The following is a 22,868-nucleotide window of genomic DNA, read 5'->3' as shown; positions in this document are numbered from 1 at the left end:
TTATATTCAAAATAAATTATAACATCTTCAACATAAACTTTTAAACGATGTTTATAGTAGAAATAAAACTTAAAATCTGATTAAAGCTCGGTGATGAAGGCGGAACGGTGTTACGGGAAATCTGGTGCATCGTCGGAAACGTTCCACTTCCGGTGAGCAGTTGATGTTTTGGTCAGTTAGCTTCGATGCTAACATCTGACAGCAGCTACACTACGTCACAGGTACATCTAACTGTTATTTTATTAAAATAAGACATAATTAGACATTTATTTTATCACTTTAAGGAGCAGAGTGAGATTAATAAACTTTATAAATATATTGTTATTGTGTGATTTAACTCAGACAGTCACATGTACCGGTGTTAGCTGGTAGCTTTCCCCAGAGCCTCTCAGAGTTTCTCCCCGGGTTAGGAGCGTCTTTCTCCGGGTAGATGGGAGCCGACGGGCCGCTGGAGGAGCCGGAGCTGCCGGAGCAGCCGTTGGGAAGGAGGGTTTCCTGCGGAGAGGAGCGAGCAACGGTCCGATATGTGGGCCCGGTACCACCGACAGCAGGTCCGGTTAATATTATAACACATTATTGACTTATTTTTACTCTTTATTTACTCACTATGCCTTGTTATCCATCACTATTAACTCATTATTTTTCATTTTTACTCACTATTTACTCATTATTCCTTATTATTCTTAATAATTCCTCAGTATTTACTAATTATTATTCTTAATCTTCTCATTATTCCTCATTATTCATGACTTTTAGCTCATTATTCCTCATTATTCATCACTTTTAGCTCATTATCCCTCTTTATTCTTCATTATTCATCACTATTCCTTATTATTCTTAATAATTCCTCAGTATTTACTAATTATTATTCTTAATCTTCTCATTATTCTTCATTATTCATCACTATTAGATCATTATTTACTCATTATTTACTACTATTCCTTATTATTCATCACTATTAGATCATTATTTACTCATTATTTACTACTATTCCTTATTATACATCATTATTCTGCCTTTATTCACCATTATTGATGAATATTTACCAGTTATTCCTCAGTCTTCATTAGTGTTCACTGTTCACTAGTTATTCCTCTTTATTTATTCATTATTCTTAATTCTTCTTCTTTATTTACTCATTATTTTTTCACTATTCCTTATTATTCTTAATAATTCCTCAGTATTTACCAAGTATTATTCTTTATTTACTCACTATTCCTCATTATTCATCACTATTCAGACTTTATTCCCCATTATTAATCAATATTTACCAGTTATTCCTCAGTATTCATTAGTGTTCACTAGTTATTCCTCTTTATTTATTCATTATTCTTAATTATCCCTCACTATTAGCTTATTATTCCTCAATATTCACTCATGTTACTTCTCCTCCACTACATTACAGAATCAGGTTTATTGTGAAATATGTTTACATATACTTTTCTCTTCACTTCACGTCATTTTCACACTGAGGTAAAAACCTGATACTGTGCCCTATAGTCGCTATGTGGGCCTACCTTTGTTAAACTACTTAAATTAAATCATGGAAATGGGCTAAAATATTATGGAAACGTTTTGAATGTTTAGGAACCCTGGAAAGTTTAAGATGAATGTTATGAGCTCTATTGCGGAGTCTAACTATTGGATCAATAAGTTCTGAGGTAGTCAGAGACCAAACTTAATTTTTAGGTCCTCATGTCTCCCGGTGTGCTGCTGTACAGTAACCAGGTGTGTGTTGTGTGTTTCAGGGCTGTGGCTCGGTGTAGAGTGGGATAATCCAGAGAGAGGGAAACATGACGGCAGCCATGAAGGAGTCGTTTACTTCACCTGCAGGTAAATCCTCGTTAGATACCGTTAGTTACTGTTAGATACGGTTAGTTACCGTTAGATACCGTTAGTTACTGTTAGATACAGTTAGATACCGTAAGTTACTGTTAGATACCGTTAGATACCGTTAGTTGCTGTTAGATACCGTTAGTTACTGTTAGATACCGTTAGTTACTGTTAGATACCGTTAGTTACCGTTAGATACCGTTAGATACAGTTAGATACCGTTAGTTACCGTTAGATACCGTTAGTTACCGTGAGTTACTGTTAGATACCGTTAGATACCGTTAGTTACTGTTAGATACCGTTAGTTACTGTTAGATACCGTTAGATACCGTTAGTTACTGTTAGATACCATTAGATACAGTTAGTTACTGTTAGACACCGTTAGACACCGTTAGTTACTGTTAGATACCGTTAGTTACCGTTAGATACCGTTAGATACCGTTAGTTACTGTTAGATACCGTTAGTTACCGTTAGTTACTGTTAGATACCGCGAGTTACCGTTAGTTACCGTTAGATACCGCAAGTTACCGTTAGTTACCGCTAGATACTGTCCAGAGTTTATATCTGCTTCTCTTTTAATATCACATTAAAGTCTGGAGACCAGCTCACCTGTGTGGTTCTGTATCTGTAGTGTTTAGAGGAGTTAAAGCCACAGTTTCTTTATCTTTCATCAAATAAAAAGATTTCTTAGATATTTTTTAATATTATTGAGATAAATAAATATTGTTAGTTTTTTTTTTGCAGCCTAACTTGAAAGGTTTCTCTCCTGTCGCCTCTCTCAGACACCCTAAAGGCGGCTCCTTCGTCCGGCCGGCGAAGGTGAGCTTCGGCGTTGACTTCCTGACCGCTGTGCACCAGCTGTACCAGATCGATAAGGAAGAAGTGCTGAGCGAGGAAATCTCCATCTCCAGCAGGACGCTGGAGTGGGGGAAGATCAAAGAGCGAGGGTAAGACAGGAATGAGACGCTCAGACAGCTGGGATCGTTTTAATGTGTCGGTGTCACAAAATAACCCAGAAAGCACAGAATCATCCAGCAGATTTAACATGATCAAATAAGAGTTTTCTTTTTCTTTGGCTGCAACGATTTTCATATTTATTTATTTTTAACATGTTGGAAATAAGTGTCACTCATGAGTAAACCTAATCATATGTTCCTAAGAAAAAGGAAAAGCCTCAGAGAGTAATAGAAAGTCTTAAATATTTGATGATGGTGTTAGTTATATATATTAATAAAATCAGTGTGAGACAGGAAGCTGTTTATTCTTCTTTATTTTGTCACTAATGAATCTCATCTGCTCTCTGTGGACAAGAAGAGAGTTTAGAGACACATTAAATGACCTTAAATCCCTTTTCATTGGTTAAAGCCTCGGGTCAGTTTTCTGTTATTTATCTGTTTTTTTCAGGTCACATCAGTTTAATAAACTATCATCAGGAATGATTGTTTTAAAAAGCCGTGATCGTAAATCAGGTGTTACATTTCTTTGTATTTGGTATAAAACTCTTTTTTTGTGTCTGTAGTTTTGAGAGTCTTCCGTCGGTGCTGCTCGGTCGCTGTGAGGTGAACGGAGCCGGAGCCATCGGAGACATAAAGAGAGACACTCCCAGTATCCTTTAAATCAGGAGGGTTATCTTTATTCTACGGACATACAGACATTAAAAAGAGGGAAGAGAAGGAAGGAAGAGAAGACAGGAAGGAAAGGAAGGACAGATGGAAGGAAGGAAGAAAGGGAGGAAGGAAGGAAGGAAGGAAAGAAAGAAAGAAAGGACAGATGGAAGGAAGGAAGAAAGGGAGGAAGGAAGGAAGGAAGGAAGGAAAGAAGGAAAGAAAGAAATAAAGGACAGATGGAAGGAAGGAAGAGAAGACAAAGGAAAGATGGAAGGAAGAAAGGGAGGACGGAAGGAAGAGAAGACAGGAAGGAACGAAAGTAAGGACAGATAGAAGGAAGGAAGAAAAAAAGAAAGAAAGGAAGGACAGATGGAAGGAAGAAAGATAAGAAGGAAGGAAGAGAAGACAGGAAAGAAAGAAAGAAAGGACAGATGGAAGGAAGGAAGGAAAGAGTGAAGGATGGAAGGAAGCAAGGGAGGAAGGAAAGTGGGCCGGATTTTACTTTTTCTTTCAGTGCAACAGGCTTTATTTTTCTTTAGTTTAATTCTCATTTCAAACATATTAAAACACAGAAGCAGGAAAACAAAACAAACAACATCTTCAGTCATATATGATTAAAATCCCAGTAAACAAAATAACTAATCCCTCTGATCTGAAGCCTGATTGGTTGTTGATCTTCAGTGTGAGTGACTCTTTAACGGCAGCGATCAGACGTGCGATGGTTGGATCTGAGTCGGACTCTTCTGTCCTGCTGGGAAGACGTAGCGGCCGTCACGCAGCAGCTGGAGCAGCTGGAAGGACTTCAGCTCAGGTTCATACTCCTGCAGGAAACATCATGTTGATTTTAATGTTTCTTTTCTTCCGCGTCACGTTTCATCTGTTATTTTTTTTAGCTACAACCGGCTGCGTTTGACCTCTGACCCCTCGGCTCTCTGCCAGGCTTTCAACCGCCTCAAAGTCCTCTCTCTGATTGGCTGCGACCTCACCTGGGCTCAGGTACGCGTCACATGTACAGTCACTTCCTGTCAGTCTGCGTTTCATCAGGAGCCGTAAAAAACATAAATTATGGTTAAGACAGAAGATGTGAAGTGGATTTAATTCTGTAGCATAATGGAATATTTATTCATTCTAAATATAATATAAATAGAATATTTCTTTATATAATTATATATGATATACAAATACATACAAACTATATTAAAATTACATATTTATATTATCATTTTAAAAATCCTGTTAATCTGTGTTCAGATCCTGGAGTTGGCCCCGATGTGGCCACAGCTGGAAGATCTGTGTGTGGAAGAGAACAACATCACAGAGCTGCAGAGGTAAACGCTCAACATCTGTCCTGGTTGGAAACTTTCCATGGGAAGTTATGCTGGGAATTATGGGAATATTGCAGGTTGGAAAGTTCAGATGGGAATTTATGGGAATTAATGTGATTTAACCATAGACTGTATATATAATGGACGTAACATCCGTGACGTCACCCATTGGTTTGTGGACTGCTGCTCGGAGGCTAATAGTATCGGATCTGAGCAGCGCCATCTTGAAAATTTCAGGTGCATGCTGGGAAAAATAAAAACACGGATTCTACTTATATGGGCATCAGGAGCATGAGGCGCCCTCCTGAACCTGTGAACCAATCAACCTGTCAATCACCACGTAGCCACGCCCTAATGCATACCCTGCTTTATCGTCACATATAAAATCAGGGAGGCCAAAATGTCCCAAATGAACATCATACTGCATTGAAGAAGGCTTTAAACTAGCGATTGAGACCATAAACACATTTTGAAAACGTTTACTGAGGTTAGAAATCAAGTGAAAAGTTGGTGAATTCTCCATTGACTTGTATAGAGACGGAAGTCCTTTTGACACCAAAACGGTCGCCCCCTGGTGGCCTTTTGATAGAATGCAGTTTTAAGTTACTTCCACGTTGGCCTCTTTTCAGAGGACCGGAACTCCCCACCTGGATTTAACTGGAAATTTGGGGTCATTCATACAAACTATATTAACTGTGTATAAATATAAATATAAATATAAACATTTGGTTTGTCATAAGCAAACTAATACATTTTTATTTGTGATAATAACTTGAATAAATTCTTTAATTGAACAACAAAAACATGAATGTTGAGTAAAATATTCCCTAATAACAATTTTGGAAATATTCCAAGTTGGAAAGTTTAGATGGGAATTAATGGGGCTTCACTGGAAATTTGGGGTCATTTATTCAAACTTTATCAACTATATGAAAACATAAATATAAACATTTTGACTGATTTACATGTGATCAAAACTTTCATAAATTCTTAGAGATATTCAACTGTATTTACATTAAATCTGTTTGTTTTAACCAAGTTTATGCTACAAGATGTTTTTATTCTAACTACATTTAAGTTCCCTGTTATAGGCCAACAAGCAGTTTTGTACAGTAAGTCTTTGTGATGTGTTTCAGGCCGGAAGGAGTCCTGCAGTCTCTGAAGAGTCTGAGTCTGTCCAGTAACCCTTTAAAGGAGGACAGTGTGCTCAGTATCGCTGCTCTGCCCAGGTACGCAACACACCTGCTCATATTTATACTGTAATAATAACAAATATAGAAAATCTTCATCAGAAATAATAATAAGTAGAGGTCGGGAAAAAAGTCGATACAGCATAGTATCGCAATAATATTGTATCGATACACAGACGCCAAGTGTCGATCTTTATTTATATAAGTTGCAAATGAAAATGTATGAAATGATTGATTATTTGCTGCCAGCGTCACTGAAATGTTTGTTTCAGTTTGTTTGTTGACAGTGAAACTTGTGTGAGGAAGAAGAAATGTTTATTTATACTGTTTGTTTGTTTGTTTGTTTATTTATTTATTTTCAGACTGGAGAAGCTCAGCATGTCAAACACCGGACTGTCTGTCATCCGATTCGATGACGTTCCTCCTGGTAAAATCCCAACCATCATCTACAGCTACTGTTTAATCTGAATTATATCTCTTTTATTTCATTTCACTTTTGTTTTGTCTTTTTAATCTATTTTATCCTCATTTTTTACTCTAACTTTGAATAAACTTTTTTTTTCTTCGTATTCTCGCTTATTTTTATTTATTTATTATTTTCTCTTTATTTCACTTTATTTACATTTTTTAAACATTTTTATCATCATTATTTTCTCTTACATGTCTCAATATTTTCTTTTTCTTTGTATTTGTTCTTAGTTTTTATTCCTTTTTCTTTATGTCGTCTTATTATCAGCTGTGAAGCATTTTGAACTACATCAACCTGAATGAAAGCTTCCTGTATCAATACAGTTTGATTGATTGAATTAAACAGCAGCTGATAATAATCCTGTGTTTAAACACTGCAGGAGCTCAGACCGCCATGTTTCCTGCTCTGAAGATTCTCAACCTGGACAACAACAACATCACCGAGGTCAGTAGATAAACAACAACAACTTCTTCCTACTTTATTTAACAGGCGGGGAGCTCCAGTCCGGAAGTAACTTAAAACTGCTTTCTATCAAAAGGCCACCAGGGGGCGACCGTTTCAGTGTCAAAAGGACTTCCGTCTCTATACAAGTCAATGGAGAATTCACCAACTTCTCACTTGGTTTCTAACCTCAGTAAACGTTTTCAAAATGTGTTTATGGTCTCAATCGCTAGTTTAAAGCCTTCTTCAATGCAGTATGATGTTCATTTGGGACATTTTGGCCTCCCTGATTTTATATGTGACGATAAAGCAGGGTATGCATTAGGGCGTGGCTACGTGGTGATTGACAGGTTGATTGGTTCACAGGTTCAGGAGGGCGCCTCATGCTCCTCCTGATGTCCATATAAGTAGAATCCCTGTTTTTATTTCTCCCAGCATGCACCTGAAATTTTCAAGATGGCGCTGCTCAGATCCGATACTATTGGCCTCCGAGCAGCAGTCCACGAACCAATGGGTGACGTCATGGATGTTACGTCCATTTTATATACAGTCTATGTTATTGAACTCTTTCTGGATTTAAGGAAACATCAGCTGAGTATTTTCTCGCTGAGCTCCCAGAGAGGCAGAGATGTGCTTTAAAACATAATCTCTGATATCTTTTTTAATTTTCTCCTCCTTCATATAAACATCCAGAATCTCTAAAAATATGAAAGTTGTGTTCATTTTGTAAAGTTTTCCTGCGGTACACCAGATGTTTTGTGTCATAAAATCCTGAATATCATTGTTTTTGTGCCTCTTGTCCAGTTCTGCTGTGTAAATGTTATTTAGTCTTATTTATTTATGTGCTTGAACAGACGTGTGTGACACCAAAGCTGACAAATCAATCATAATCAATCATCTCTCTCTCTCGCTTTCTCTCTCTGTCTCTCACTCTATGTCTCTCTTTTCTCACTGTCTGTCTTTCTCTCTCTCTCTGTATATCTCTCTCTTTCTCCCTCTTCCTCTCCTCTCTCTCTCTCTCTCTCTCTCTCTCTCTCTCTCTCTCTCTCTCTCTCTCTCAGTGGTCGGTGATTGACGAATTATCCAAATTAAAAAGTTTAGTTCAGCTTTCGTGTCGCAGCAACCGGCTGGTCAGCAGTGATGGAAACGTCAAAACAGCCAATCAGCTGCTCATCGCCAAACTGGGACAACTGGTCGTCCTCAACAGCTGTGAGGTGAGTTCAACCTGTGTGTGTGTCAATGGTGGAAAGTAACTAAGTACAGTTTGAGGTTAAAAAGCAGTGTGTAGTCGGCTCACATTTCAGATGTCTATGAGTTGTTAACAGCTCCACCAAATAGTGATTGTTCCCTCTAAACTTCTCACATGGTTTCATTTCAATAAATGTTCAAATGATCCAATATTTCAGCAAAAATCAAAGATTAGAGAAAAAGTCCAAAAACTGAAAACACATTTTATCTGCTGACCCTTTGGAGGGGCCCCACCCCTAGGTTGGGAACCACTGGACTAAACTAGCTAACTGTATATAATATATGTTGATCACATCCACATACACCATGCACAAGGAGTCAAGACTTCAATCTGTGTTTGTGTCCTAATGCAGGAAAAAGGCCCCATGACCTTTATTGTTTTCATTACATCAAACAACAAACATTCTTGATATATTTTCCATCACTGTCGACACATTTCCCTAAAATTCAAATTTGCAAACTTTGAGATTCACACTAGATTTTAGATTTTAGAGTTTTTCCTCACGTGTGTTTGTCATGATGGATCCATCACCAGTGAAGAGGTTAATGAATCAATCATGGAGGGACACTGAAGCAGTAAAAAGACAAGTTTAAGGTCAATTCCAACATACATGAAATAAAATAATGATATTATAAATCATAAAAGAATGTCTACATTAATCATTATTGATGGAAACAAGTTCACACTGTACATTACTGCTGAATATACATTTGTTACCATAATTAACTGAATCCCTTCATTTAAAATTGATCAGTTTTGGTCTCTAATCAATCAGCATCCTGGTATTGACTCAGGCAGTTTGATTGACAGGACAGATGATCAGAGGGGCAGAGCTTTTACCACCATTATTATTACAGGGACTGAATAATGGGTAGAGTTTCTCAATGAAGGAGCAGCCAGTAAAGGAGTATATAAGAGCTGCAGCATCTACGTCATAAAAGGAGACCAGACCCTCCTCATAATCCACAAATACCCCCACCTTCTGAGGCTGGGACTTCAGAGTGAGACGGACTGGAGGTTCATTATGAGCTCTGTACTCATTTCTGTTTCTCAAACATATAGTCCAGAAACCATACTGAGGGCTCAGTATGATGTGTCCCTTCCTGTTGATCGACTCTCTGACCACTCCTAAATCCCAGCCAGTCTTCTCTTTAACCTGAACCTCAAAGTAAAATCTACCTGAAGACAAACTCTGCTTTCCCAACACATTACAATAACGTGTAAATCTCTTTGGGTTGTCTGGGAGATTCTTCTTCTTCACATCACCATAATTTACTTGTTTCCCATCCTTAGACAGGATGAGTTTAGGATATGCTGTATCAGGATCAAGAGTCACATCCACTGCATACTGCTGGACCCTCTTCAGCTCAGCCTCAAACAGCTTCTTCATCTGTTTACTGAGCGTCTCCTCCAGCTGAGCCACAGCTCTCACCACAGACCCCTCATATGATGGACGGACGCTGACCTCTGTCCAGTCTTTGGTCGGTGGAGCAGCTTTGAGGGATGGGAAGTTTTGGAGGAGGTGGAGGTGGTCTTCAGAGTGTGAGAGCTTCTCCACCTCAGAGCTTCTCTTCTTCAGCTCAGAGATTTCCTGTTCCAGCTCTTTGATGAAGTCTACAGCCTGTTTCTCTGTTGTTCTTTGCTTCTCTTCAATCGTCTCAATGAGCTCATTGAGGCTTCTCTCAACAGACTCATTCAGAGCGGTAAAGACCTGAACACTTTTTGCTTTCTCTCTGTCTGCAGCTTCCTTACTGAGGTCAACTGAGTGTTTGATCTCTTGAATCTTCAGTCGTCTCTTCTGGACCATTCTCTGAATTTCAGTCTCTGTCTTCCCCAGCTCTGCCTTCTTTCCTTCATATTCTTCTTTCAGAGGAACAAACTCATGTGTCTTGTGGTCTAAAACAGAGCAGAGCGTGCAGACACATGTCTGGTCGGTCTTACAGAACAGCTCCAGAGGTTTATCGTGCTTCATACACATCCTGTCTTCCAGGTTCTCCACAGGGTCCATCAGCTGATGTCTTTTCAGACGTGAAGCTGTCAGATGAGGCTCCAGGTGAGTCTCACAGTAGGAGGTCAGACACACCAGACAGGTCTTCAGGGCCTTCAATTTGGTTCCAGTACAGACGTCACAGGGAACTTCTCCTGGTTTGGCAGCTTGTTGCTCTGAGCTGCTGCTGCTGGCTTTCTGTTGAGCTTCCTGTCTGAACTGAGAAACCATCTCAGAGATGAAAGTGTTGATGTGAAGTTTAGGTCTTGTGTAGAAAACCTCTTTACACATTGGACACAGGTACTGGTCATTACTGTTCCAGTGTTCATTGATGCAGTTTTTGCAGAAGTTATGTCCACATGGTGTGCTGACTGGATCAGTGAACACATCCAGACAGATGGAGCACAGAAACTGATCTTCAGATCTCAGACAGCTGCTAGCAGACATATCTACACATGTAGAGAGAAAGAAAGAAAGACATTATCATTGTATTTCATGAAAAAGAAAGATGTTACTGTTCAAATATAGTGTATGATATTAGGTAAAATAATTTAGAATTAAACATGCCATGTTTCAGTTGGACTAGAGACACTTTCATCAAATCGAGCTGTGAGCAATCTTAACCATTTAATCAGAGCTGGAACGTATTAACAGATTTTCTCCAGGATTTCAACAGACGGGGAGCTCCGGTCCTCTGAAATGAGGCCAACGCGGAAGTAACTTATAACTGCATTCTATCAAAAGGCCACCAGGGGGCGACCGTTTTGTGTTCAAAAGGACTTCGGTCTCTATACAAGTCAATGGAGAATTCACCAACTTCTCACTTGATTTCTAACCTCAGTAAACGTTTTCAAAATGTGTTTATGGTCTCAGTCGCTAGTTTAAAGCCTTCTTCAATGCAGTATGATGTTCATTTGGGACATTTTGGCCTCCCTGATTTTGACGATAAAGCAGGGTATGCATTAGGGCGTGGCTTCGTCCTGATTGACAGGTTGATTGGTTCACAGGTTCAGGAGGGCGCCTCATGCTCCTCCTGATGCCCATATAAGTAGAATCTTTTACTATTACTCAATACAATCTGATCCACTGATAAAATATCACAGAATATGTTCATATCTTGTTGTAGAGAAGAATTATCATAGAAGAATCTCACTGCTAACAAAGCTTTTGCTGACTTGATGATAAAACACATTTTATTTCCTGTTGCTGCTTCACAATAAAAGTGTCCTTCTGGTTCACCAGTAAAAAGCTTTTAATGTGAAACAGCTACAGGAAATGAAATGTGTCTGTAGGAAGTGATCAGTAAATAGTCAAAGATCAGGAAATAGCAGTGAAGCTAAACTCCAAACCACAGAGGTTCAGTTACACTTTACAAAAGTCCTGAGAACTGACAGAGACTTAAAAACACTTAAAGTGTTTTTTACTGAGTCTGTAAAAGCAGCTGCAGTTATACTGTAAACAATCTCACAAGTGTCAGTATGAAATGAAAAGAGATGAACTGCCTGTCTCCTGTGTTAAAGCTGGTTGTTGAAACATTAAATACGATCAGTTGTACTCACCAGTGTTTGGCAGAGACTCTGCTGTGTTGTTGAGAAAGACTTGATGAACTCAGTTTCATTTATATTTGGACAGAAGTGGAGAGACTCGACTGCAGCTCTGCTGTCCTCTGATAAAAGTTGAGTTTTGTTTCTGCAGAGTGACGTTGAACCTGTCTGTCTTGTTTTTCCAGTGTTGCTCCTTCCTGTCATTAACAGGTTTATTGTGTGATATAATGGAGAAAAGGTTGTTCTGTATCTAACAGCAGGAGGAGTTAGACATGTGAAAAAGTGTTGCTCAGCTTAATAATGTGTTTTTTTTAACACACATTATTAAAAGTAAAAGTTTTATACAGCCAAACTCTGAACTGTGCAGGCAGTCAGTTTTTACTGCTGAGGTTTTCATTTAACTATTAACTTCTTTTCTCTTTTTTTACAAACTGAATAAAGTTCAACAAATGTATTCAGGTCAAAGTTGCTGTTAAATCAACAATTATCTGAAGAACACATTTATAACTTCTATAAACCTTTTTTATTTTAATTCACCAAACACAAAACGAGGTGAACGACGGTTGACAAAAAACGAAAGATGATTTCTTTCCCCCTGACATCAAGCAGATGCAATTTCTATATTTTGCTTTAATCAATTCTTCATAAGACACTTTAACATATCATAGTAGGACTACAAAAATGATGCCAGACTCCAACAACAGGTTGGAAGGTAGAAAACTGTCAAAGAACAGAATGTCAAAAATCTTCAAGAGACAACAGCCATCGTACAGAAGTTTTAATTATTCATTTTAAAATGACTGGAATATAAAGATAATACATTTGGACTCGTACATAACTGAAAGGTCATTTTGCTAAGAGACAATATTAAAATAAAGTTTCATGTTAAAACCTACAACACATTGTTAAAGATGAAACCAAAAAGCAGTGTGTAGTCGGCTCACATTTCAGATGTCTATGAGTTGTTAACAGCTCCACCAAATAGTGATTTTTCCCTCTAAACTTCTCACATGCTTTCATTTCAATAAATGTTCAAATGATCCAATATTTCAGCAAAAATCAAAGATTAGAGAAAAAGTCCAAAACTGAAAACACATTTGTGTATCAGAACTTAGTTTTTTCTTCTTTCCTCTCCCATTAATCATCTCACCACCCCTCACATTTATCTGCTGACCCTTTGGAGGGCCCCCACCCCTAGGTTGGGAACCAATGGACTAAACTAGCTAACTGTATATCAAGTAGTTCACCTCAAAGAGAGGACATACGAGAATAATTCACTTGTGGTGAATTTATCAAACAATATTTATACAATTAGCTATTAATATATACATTTTATTGAAGCTCAATTTTTGTTTTAATTTTCAGAATATAATCAGTGTGTAAAATGAAAACTGGAGGTCCTGTACTGTGTGCACTCCTTCCTAAACAGAGTAGGACTACATCAACATCCTGTATTTAGTGAAGTTAGTGCAAACATTTAAAACAGGTTTAAACTAAATCCTGTTCACTTTACACACAGTCAGCACAGCATGAACACATTCATTCAATATTTAAATATCTCAGTGTAACCAGGCGGGGAGTTCCGGTACTCTGAAATGAGGCCAACGTTGAAGTAACTTAAAACTGCATTCTATCAAAAGGCCACCAGGGGGTGACCGTTTTGGTGTCAAAAGGACTTCCGTCTCTATACAAGTCAATGGAGAATTCACCAACTTCTCACTTGATTTCTAACCTCAGTAAACGTTTTCAAAATGTGTTTATGGTCTCAATCGCTAGTTTAAAGCCTTCTTCAATGCAGTATGATTTTCATTTGGGACATTTTGGCCTCCCTGATTTTATATGTGACGATAAAGCAGGGTATGCATTAGGGCGTGGCTACGTGGTGATTGACAGGTTGATTGGTTCAAAGGTTCAGGAGGGCGCCTCATGCCCCTCCTGCGCTGCTCAGATCCTCATGCGCCTCATGCGCTGCTCAGATCCGAACACTGTACATTTCTACTGATTATACATTTGTTACCATGATTAACTGAATCTTTTCATTTAAAATTGATCAGTTTTTGTCTCTAATCAATCAGCATCCTGGTATTGACTCAGACAGTTTGATTGACAGGACAGATGATCAGAGGGGCTGAGTTTATACCACCATCATTATGACAAGGACTGAATAATGGGTAGAGTTTCTCAGTGAAGGAGCAGCCAGTAAAGGAGTAGATAAGAGCTGCAGCATCTACGTCATAAAAGGAGACCAGACCCTCCTCATAATCCACAAACACCCCCACCTTCTGAGGACGAGACTTCAGAGAGAGACGGACTGCAGGGTTATTACCAGCTTTGTACTCATTTCCATTTCTCAACAATATAGTCCAGAAACCATACTGAGGTCTCAGTCTGATTTCTCCCTTCCTGTCGATCGACTCTCTGGCCACTCCTAAAGCCCAGTTAGTCTTCTCTTTAACCTGAATCTCAAAGTAAAATCTGCCTGAAGACAAACTCTGCTTTCCTAACACACAAACACCACGAGAAAATCTCTCTGGGTTGTCTCTGAGTTTCTTCTCCACATTACCATAATTTACTTGTTTCCCATCATCAGACAGGATGAGATGAGGATTTGCTGTATCAGGATCAAGAGTCACATCCACTGCATACTGCTGGACCCTCTTCAGCTCAGCCTCAAACAGCTTCTTCATCTGTTTACTGAGCGTCTCCTCCAGCTGAGTCACAGCTTTCACCACAGTCCCCTTATATGATGGACGGATGCTGACCTCTGTCCAGTCTTTGGTGGGTGGAGCAGCTTTCAGGGACGGGAAGTTTTGGAGGAGGTGGAGGTGGTCTTCAGAATGTGAGAGCTTCTCTACCTCAGAGCTTCTCTTCTTCAGCTCAGAGATTTCCTGTTCCAGCTCTTTGATGAAGTCTTCAGCCTGTTTCACTGTTGTTCTTTGCTTCTCTTCAATCGTCTCAATGAGCTCATTCAGGCTTCTCTCAACAGACTCCTTCAGAGCGGTGAAGACCTGAACACCTTCTGCTTTCTCTCTGTCTGCAGCTTCCTTACTGAGGTCAACTGAGTTTTTGATCTCTTGAATCTTCAGTCGTCTCTTCTGGACCTTCTCCTGAATTTCAGCCTCTGTCTTCCCCAGCTCTGCCTTCTTTCCTTCATATTCTTCTTTCAGAGGAACAACATCATGTGACTTGTGGTCTAAAACAGAGCAGAGCACGCAGACACATGTCTGGTCGGTCTTACAGAACAGCTCCAGAGGTTTATCGTGCTTCATACACATCCTGTCTTCCAGGTTCTCCACAGGGTCGATCAGCTGATGTCTTTTCAGACCTGACATTGTCAGATGAGGCTCCAGGTGAGTCTCACAGTAGGAGGTCAGACACACCAGACAGGACTTCAGGGCCTTCAGATAGCAGACAGCTGGCAGCAGACATATCTACACATGTAGAGAGAAAGAAGAGAAAGACATTTTCATTGTATTTGATTAAAACGAAAGATGTATAGTCAATTGGGCTAAAGACACTTTCATCAAATCTAGCCATGAGAAATCTTAACCATTTAATCAGAGCTGGAACGTATTGACAGATTGTCTCAAGGATTCACAGCCAGGTTAAAGTCTTTGTTCACCTTTAATGTTGGACGTGTGCTGGTTTGTACCAGGTGGGGAGTTCCGGTCCTCGGAAATGATGCCAACGCGGAAGTAACTTAAAACTGCATTCTGTCAAAAGGCCACCAGGGGGCGACCGTTTTGGTGTCAAAAGGACTTCCATCTCTATACAAGTCAATGGAGAATTCACCAACTTCTCACTTGATTTCTAACCTCAGTAAACGTTTTCAAAATGTGTTTATGGCCTCAATCGCTAGTTTAAAGCCTTCTTCAACGCAGTATGATGTTCATTTGGGACATTTTGGCCTCCCTGATTTTATATGTGACGATAAAGCAGGGTATGCATTAGGGCGTGGCTACGTCGTGATTGACAGGTTGATTGGTTCACAGGTTCAGGAGGGCGCCTCATGCTCCTCCTGATGCCCATATAAGTAGAATCTGTGTGTTTTTTTTACCCGGCATGCACCTGAAATTTTCAAGATGGTGCTGCTCAGATCCAATACTATTGGCTTCCAAGCAGCAGTCCACAAACCAATGGGTGACGTCACGGATGTTACGTCCATTTTATATACAGTCTATGGTTTGTACAAACTACAGTCAGAGACTCATCTGCAGCTCTTTATCTAACAGCTCATTGTGGCTGTTTGTGCTTTTACTATTACTCAATACAATCTGATCCACTGATAAAATATCACAGAATATGTTCATATCTTGTTGTCGAGAAGAATTATTATTGAAGAATATCACAGTTAACAAAGCTTTTGCTAACTTTATGATAAAACACATTTTATTTCCTGTTGCTGCTTCACAATAAAAGCATCCTTCTAGTTCACTAGTTAAAAACTTTTAATGTGAAACAGCTACAGGAAATGAAATGTGTCTGTAGGAAGTGATCAGTAAATGGTAAAAGATCAGGAAATAGCAGTGAAGCTAAACTCCAAACCACAGAGGTTCAGTTACACTTTACAAAAGTCCTGAGAACTGACAGAGACTTAAAAACACTTAGTATTTTTTACTGAGTCTGTAAAAGCAGCTGCAGTTATACTGTAAACAATCTCACAAGTGTCAGTATGAAATGAAAAGAGATGAACTTCCTGTCTCCTGTGTTAAAGCTGGTTGTTGAAACATTAAATATGATCAGTTGTACTCACCAGTGTTTGGCAGAGACTCTGCTGTGTTGTTGAGAAAGACTTGATGAACTCAGTTTCATTTATATTTGGACAGAAGTGGAGAGACTCGACTGCAGCTCTGCTGTCCTCTGATTAATGTTTAGTTTAATTTCTGCAGAGTGACGTTGAAGCTGTCTGTCTTGTTTTTCCAGTGTTGCTTCTTCCTATCATTAACAGGTTTATTATGAGATATCATGGAGTAAAGGTTGTTCTGTATCTAACAGCTGGGAGGAGTTGGACATGTCAATAGTTGATAATAAAGAACTCACACGCTGCCTTAGATTAAAAGTAAATGTTTTATACAACCAAGCTCCGAAGTGTGCAGGCAGCCAAATGTTCAATAAATGTATTCTGGTCAAAGTTGCTGTTAAAGGTAGGGTAGGAAATGGTCCTTCTATTATCAGAGGTATCAATACATTATGACTTTAGAAAAAGAAACGGAAAAAATCAGACCTCTGTGACAGCCACAGGACTGATAAAACTCTGACCAATCCATGCTCTTCGCACCGAAAAGACGGTTGACCGAAAAGACCGAAAGATGATTTTTTTCCCTGACATCAAGCAGATTCAATTTCTATATTTTCCTTCCTTTCCTGTCCTATTCAATTCTTCATAAGATACTTAAACATATCAAAGTAGGACTACAACAATGATGCCAGGTGCCAGCCATCGTACAGAAGTTTTAATTATTCATTTTAAGATGACTGGAATATAAAGATAATACATTTGGACATGCACATAACTGAAAGGTCATTTTAACACATTTGTGTATCAGAACTTAGTTTTTTCTTCTTTCCTCTCCCATTAATCATCTCACCACCCCTCACATTTATCTGCTGACCCTTTGGAGGGGCCCCACCCCTAGGTTGGGAACCACTGGACTAAACTATCTAACTGTATATAAAGTAGTTAGTGTGCGTTTGATTGATTGAGCTGACCTGTTGCCATGGTTACCATCAGTTCCACGCTGAGGACAGGAGGGGGGCGGAGCTCGACTACATCAAGATGTTTGGAGAGGAATGGTTGAAGGCGGGCGGGCGGAGTCAGGTCAGCACCGAGTTCACCTGTCAGCACCCTCGTTACCTGAGCCTCATCGACAGTAAGTCCCTCCCACAGCTCACCATCGGCTCAGCTGATTGGTCGAAAGTTTATTTGTAGGTGAAAATCTTGAGAAGCTGCAACTGGTCAAATGTTGAATGTTTTGTTTAAAACATGGTTAAAGGAAAACATGTTAAAGTGAAAAGATGACTGAAATATGAACTACTACTATCGTTAAAACCGCACATTTAGATAATAATAAATCATTTTTTAAATTATACTTTCAATCTTTGGCCGTTGTGATTTTTAAAACAAGTATTAAATTGCATTCTGTGGTTTTAAAGTCTCAAAGCAGATTTTAATTGATCATTTTCACGTGTAATATCCAAAACTGTAAGTGATGAGGATGCTGATGTAGGTCTTCATGTTTTTCAGAGTATGGAGCTCCAGAGGAAGGCGAGCTGAAGAAGCCGCAGCCGTTTGCTCTCAAGAATCAGCTGTTAAGTTAGTCCCACCTCCTTGTGCTTTCTGCTCTCTGATTGGCTAATTTTCTTTTACAGGAAATTAGACATTTACTGAACATTTATCTTTTTTCCCTCCAGAGATTATGTTTGTGTTTCCTGATGACGCCGACCGGAAGCCGATTGAGAAGAAACTTCCAGGTAAAACAGCAGAGAAGTAAACTAGTAGTAGTACAAGTCTCTTTTCTAACACTTTGTTGAGATTAACCTTTCCAGATTACAAATTAAACAAAGATGAAATAATGTGGTCTCCTCTGCAGCCTCCATGGTTGTTCAGAAGGTGAAGGGACTCCTGTACAGACTGCTGAAGATTCCTGCAGCAGATCTGAAGCTCACCTACACCAGTCCCAAGGTAACACCTGCACAGCCACAGTGTTACAGTAACATGCTGCAATAGAAAGATTTAAACCTTCTTCTTTTTATCTCCTACAGCAAAATATCTGCTCTGTAAATATTTGTCCTGTGTTCTCATTTTAAAACAATCTGAAACCAAAGGATATACATTCATACAATGTTTTTAAGAGTTTATTTCCATACAACAAATCAAATCTATGCATACAGTGGTAACACATTTTTATCATAGGTCACACTGAGCCTGATTGCATCCTGATACACAACACAAAAGCCCTAGACTCTGAACAACAACTCACATCAGCTTTCCTGCTAAAGTCTCCTTCTTATCTAACTTATAAACATGAACAGGTCTTATTCTGCATCTTATCTTCTTAAAAAAGCCACCAAACAAACATTAACCAGAGAAAACAGCACCAGTAACATCAGACTAGGTAGATAATTAGTAGCATGTAAACATACCTGCAAATATCACTTTGAACTCGTTAGATGCTGATTGGGTCTTACTCACACTGTCTATCACTTGTAGCCTGCCAGCAGCTGTCAATCAAATACAGACACACTGATATTTCCAACTGGAGAGACCAACTTATAACTTTTTTTCTTGTAATCTTGTTGGCATTGTGAGACACTTCGTAGACTCTGTTGATGGTTTTATAGCGTTTTTTTCTCTCTTATTTCCATACAACAAATCAAATCTATGCATACAGTGGAAACACATTTTTATCATCAGTCACACTGAGCCTGATTGCATCCTGATACACAACAACTCACATTTGCTTTTCTGCTGGAGTGTCCATCTTATTGAGCCTTTACCAACATGAAGCAGCCTTCAGATCAGATTTCTCATTGACTATGTTGATGTTTTTATGGTTTTTTTTCTCTCTGTAGATGGCAGGGACAGAGTTTGAGATCGACAGCGACCTGAAGACTCTGCAGTTTTACTCCATAGAGGAAGGAGACCAGGTGTTGGTCCGCTGGTCCTGAACTGAGCAGCATCAGACACTTCCAGGACTGAACCTCAGCTGTTAGACTGACGTTGTCCCTCTGTGTCTCTGCTGTAGAGGACACACAGACTCACACTGAGAGCTGGATTCACTTCTAAATGACTGATGACGACTTTAAAACTACAAACATAGAATAATTAGTCGCTTCTCTTCAGGACTGCGCTTACAATCACACACAGGAATAAACGTGAGCTTTAAAAGAGTCATTTAATAATTTAACCCAATAGACTTTTCACGCTTAACTTATGAATGTTTGCTTTCATTTATGTTTGTTCAGTTAAGTTTAGAAGTGTTAGAAGGCGGATTCAGACTGAGCTGTGACACAGGAGTGCCTTGTTATTATGTTATTACCATTAACTGACATGAGCTGAGCAACTATGTTAAAGTCAGTCATGTTTCCAACCAACTGATTTTCACTTTGCGCATAAAAAAACTGGAATGGAAACACAAGACATCCTGAAAAAAAGTCAGAAGGTTTGATGATATATTAGGATAAAAAGCAAATGTTAAAAGCCTTAATGAATAAATGATGACGTATGTGAATCATGTGACGATGAGGAGACTGTAACACTCTTTAAAACAAATACAGGAAACCTACAGAAACGTCGTATTTCCATCATGTTTTTCCATCGTTTGAGCTTTGACTGACGCTCCTTAAATGGCGTCATCTCGTTGTTTTCTTCTGCGATGGTTTAGTGGCACCGACTGGAGGATTGGCGCCACCTTCTATTTATCTCATTACATTCACAGGGAATGGGAAGATTACCCGATCTACATTAATGTTCACGATGAAAGTTTGTCTTTATTCTTCAGAAATGTGACCAAATAATTTGTGACCAATAATTTCATATTTAGATTGATATTCCTCCTCTCGTAACTGTTTCTCAAGTTTACTAACAGACTACAGCGAAGTGGTTCACTGCCAAAACGCTGCAGGTGGAACTCACACTCCAGAATTATTGTTCCACACATCGGAGAAAGTGGATTATTAAAGTATTTCGACAGTAATTGTTTGGGTCACAGATCAGAGTTTGTCAAAGGTTCAGATGGGTTTTTAGAGGCCAAACGAGAAACAGCATAAATAAGATACTTACTGCAGTATCAGAGAAACAAATATGTAAAGTAAAAATGTCATTTTTGAATTAATTTATGATTTGCTGTTTGCTTAAGAAATAAACTCAAACTCTGTAACATGTTGAATTGCGGCGCATCTTTCTTTTGCATCACGTCGAATCGTATCGTACCACATCACAATAGGGGTGAATAGTTTCATATTGCATTGACAGTTTATATCTAATGAATCGAAGCATTAGCAGTGTATCGAGGTTAATTTCACAGTGATGGAAATGCTCATAACTCATATTCACTCAACAGGGGTCGATGGAAACAAACATTCACTACAGTTTCTTTTGCTGATTTTCTGGATATTTGCAGAAATTTTTGCTACATTTGAACAGGAACCTGAATTTCAGCTCGATTGTCCATTTACTAGCTTCTCTGAAGTGTTGACAAAGGTTAAACGAACCTTTCATGCTCAAATACAGAAACAAGAAAGTTCTAATGTGATCTAAAGCTATGTGAGCTAAATCCAAGTACAGATGTCAAATGAATCAATAACGTTGATGACGTGTGCAGGCGTGTGTGTGTGCTTGTTTTATACAACTTTTTTAGTTTTAATTTGACCATAGTCGATAAAGTGGTGAAAATCTGATAGAACAATCAGTAAAAAACCTACTTTTAAGGACTCTGGCTCGTGATCAGTAGCTCATTTCAGCTGAAAGATATTCAGTTTATTGTCACAGAAGTCTAAAGAACTAGAACATATTCACGTTGTTGAAGTTGAACAAGAGAATTTGAATATTTTCTTGAAAAATGGCTCAAATAATTAATCAGTTAATTAACTATTTTGATAACTGATTCATTATTTTGGGAAATTTTCTACTTCAGCTTCTTAAATGTGAACATTTTCTGATTTCTTTAGTCCTCTGTGATAGTAAACTGAATTTTAGTTTTGGACAGAACAAGAAATTTGAGTCATGTTGAGTTTTGAGAAACACTGATTGACATTTTTCACCATTTTCTGACATTTAATGGACCAAATGATTAAATGATTAAATAAGTAAATAATGGTCAGATCCTTTATACTAATCAATCTATAATAAAAGTAACAGATTTTATCTTTCATACATCTAACTGCTCACATAATATAAATGTTTTTTAAGTAGGTGTCATACCGCTATATGAACACTAGATGGCGGCAGTGGCGGGACTTTCAGCAGTCTTTGGGGTATGTAAGTTTTAAATATATTATAAATATTACAAAAAATACTAATTTTGCCTACAACCTTTAAAGCTGCAACACATTTATTTTCAAAATAAATACTGATGAAATAACATCTCTGTCTTTCAGGTAGGGAGGAAGGATTTGTGTATTAAAAACTTGATAATATAAAGTTAAGATTTCATGTGGATTCAGGAGTTCAGGAGTCTGTTTAGAGCTTTATATTATTATTGTTTGTATCTAATGTTGTGATTTTAAGCAGGAAAGTAAAATCTGTGTCTCCAGCTTGTGTTTTACCTGTTGGTACATTTAGTGCTGAGGCAGCTGACCAGGTGTTAAATCATTCAGAGCTGTAATATAGTAATTAAAATATATAAAACCAGTTCTTAAAGACACAAGATGCTGACATGGGTGTGATTTACTCTCTTTAGCCTGTTCTGGATGAGTTAAAGAAATATATATCATCCTTTGGGACGTTGAGGTTTCCGACAGAAGAGAAACGACTTCTTCCTCTGGTGAGTAAAAGTCCAGCTGCTGTTTTGTGTTTAGTGCTTAAATAGTTTTCTTTGCTAAGTGACCGGCTGTTTTAGGAAATTAGTCTTTTTTTTAACCTTTGTGTCATCTGTTTTGACTGTTCCTTCTTTCCTCCCTTCCTTCCTTCTTTCCTCCCTTCCTTCTTTCCTCCCTCCCTCCTTCTCTCTTTCTTTCCTTCCTCTCTCTTTCCTACCTTCCTTCTTTCCTCCCTTCCTTCCTTCTTTCCTCCCTTCCTTCCTTCCTTCTTTCCTCCCTTCCTTCTTTCCTCCCTCCCTCCTTCTCTCTTTCTTTCCTTCCTCTCTCTTTCCTACCTTCCTTCTTTCCTTCCCTCCTTCCTTCCTCCCTTCCTTCTTTCCTCCCTTACTCCCTTCCTTCTTTCCTCCCTTCCTTCTTTCCTCCCTCCCTCCTTCTCTTTCTTTCCTTCCTCTCTCTTTCCTACCTTCCTTCTTTTCTTCCTCCCTTCGTTCTTTCCTCCCTCCCTCCCTCCTTCTTTCTTTCTTTCCTTCCTCTCTTTCCTACCTTCCTTCCTTCCTTCTTTCCCTCCCTCCTTCCTCCCTTCCTTCCTTCTTTCCTCCCTCCCTCCTTCTCTCTTTATTTCCTTCCTCTCTCTTTCCTACCTTCCTTCTTTCCTTCCTCTCTTTCCTACTTTCCCTCCTTCGTTCCTTCCTTCCTCTCTTCCTTCTTTCCTCCCTCCCTCCTTCTCTCTTTCTTCCCTCCCC

General features: G+C 38.8%; 3 protein-coding genes across 3 annotated transcripts; 1 reads left to right on the top strand and 2 right to left on the bottom strand.

Annotated features, from left to right (window-relative positions):
- The first annotated feature begins 205 nt into the window (after window positions 1-205).
- On the top strand, window positions 206-20,960 carry tbce (tubulin folding cofactor E). The gene is made up of 16 exons (XM_062439120.1): window positions 206-551; window positions 1,749-1,833; window positions 2,617-2,781; window positions 3,354-3,439; window positions 4,153-4,252; window positions 4,335-4,437; window positions 4,693-4,769; window positions 5,903-5,995; window positions 6,319-6,383; window positions 6,805-6,869; window positions 7,928-8,080; window positions 17,378-17,516; window positions 17,891-17,959; window positions 18,058-18,117; window positions 18,237-18,328; window positions 19,219-20,960. The coding sequence occupies exons 1-16, from the start codon at window positions 431-433 to the stop codon at window positions 19,312-19,314; spliced, it is 1,569 nt and encodes a 522-aa protein (XP_062295104.1). The 5' UTR covers window positions 206-430; the 3' UTR covers window positions 19,315-20,960.
- LOC133996121 (E3 ubiquitin-protein ligase TRIM21-like) lies at window positions 8,906-10,552 on the bottom strand. Its single transcript, XM_062435682.1, has one exon. The coding sequence runs from the start codon at window positions 10,547-10,549 to the stop codon at window positions 8,906-8,908; it is 1,644 nt and encodes a 547-aa protein (XP_062291666.1). The 5' UTR covers window positions 10,550-10,552.
- Window positions 13,714-17,365, bottom strand: LOC133996040 (E3 ubiquitin-protein ligase TRIM39-like). The gene is made up of 2 exons (XM_062435581.1): window positions 17,356-17,365; window positions 13,714-15,061 (listed from the first exon to the last, which is right to left on the bottom strand). Exons 1-2 carry the CDS (start codon window positions 17,363-17,365, stop codon window positions 13,737-13,739), a joined length of 1,335 nt encoding a protein of 444 aa, XP_062291565.1. The 3' UTR covers window positions 13,714-13,736.
- Window positions 20,961-22,868: the final 1,908 nt, after the last annotated feature.

This window comes from Scomber scombrus, chromosome 2, assembly GCF_963691925.1.
Source record: "Scomber scombrus chromosome 2, fScoSco1.1, whole genome shotgun sequence".
In the NCBI taxonomy this organism is placed as follows: Eukaryota; Metazoa; Chordata; class Actinopteri; order Scombriformes; family Scombridae; genus Scomber; species Scomber scombrus.
This window is presented reverse-complemented; position numbering and strand designations above follow the sequence as displayed.

Coding starts and splice junctions, on each gene's coding strand:
- LOC133996121 (XM_062435682.1), bottom strand. CDS start 10,549: ATGTCTGCTAGCAGCTGTCTGAGATCTGAAGATCAGTTTCTGTGCTCC.
- tbce (XM_062439120.1), top strand. CDS start 431: ATGGGAGCCGACGGGCCGCTGGAGGAGCCGGAGCTGCCGGAGCAGCCG. Junction 1,834..2,616: donor GTCGTTTACTTCACCTGCAG/GTAAATCCTCGT, acceptor CGCCTCTCTCAG/ACACCCTAAAGGCGGCTCCT. Junction 17,960..18,057: donor TCTCAAGAATCAGCTGTTAA/GTTAGTCCCACC, acceptor TTTTCCCTCCAG/AGATTATGTTTGTGTTTCCT.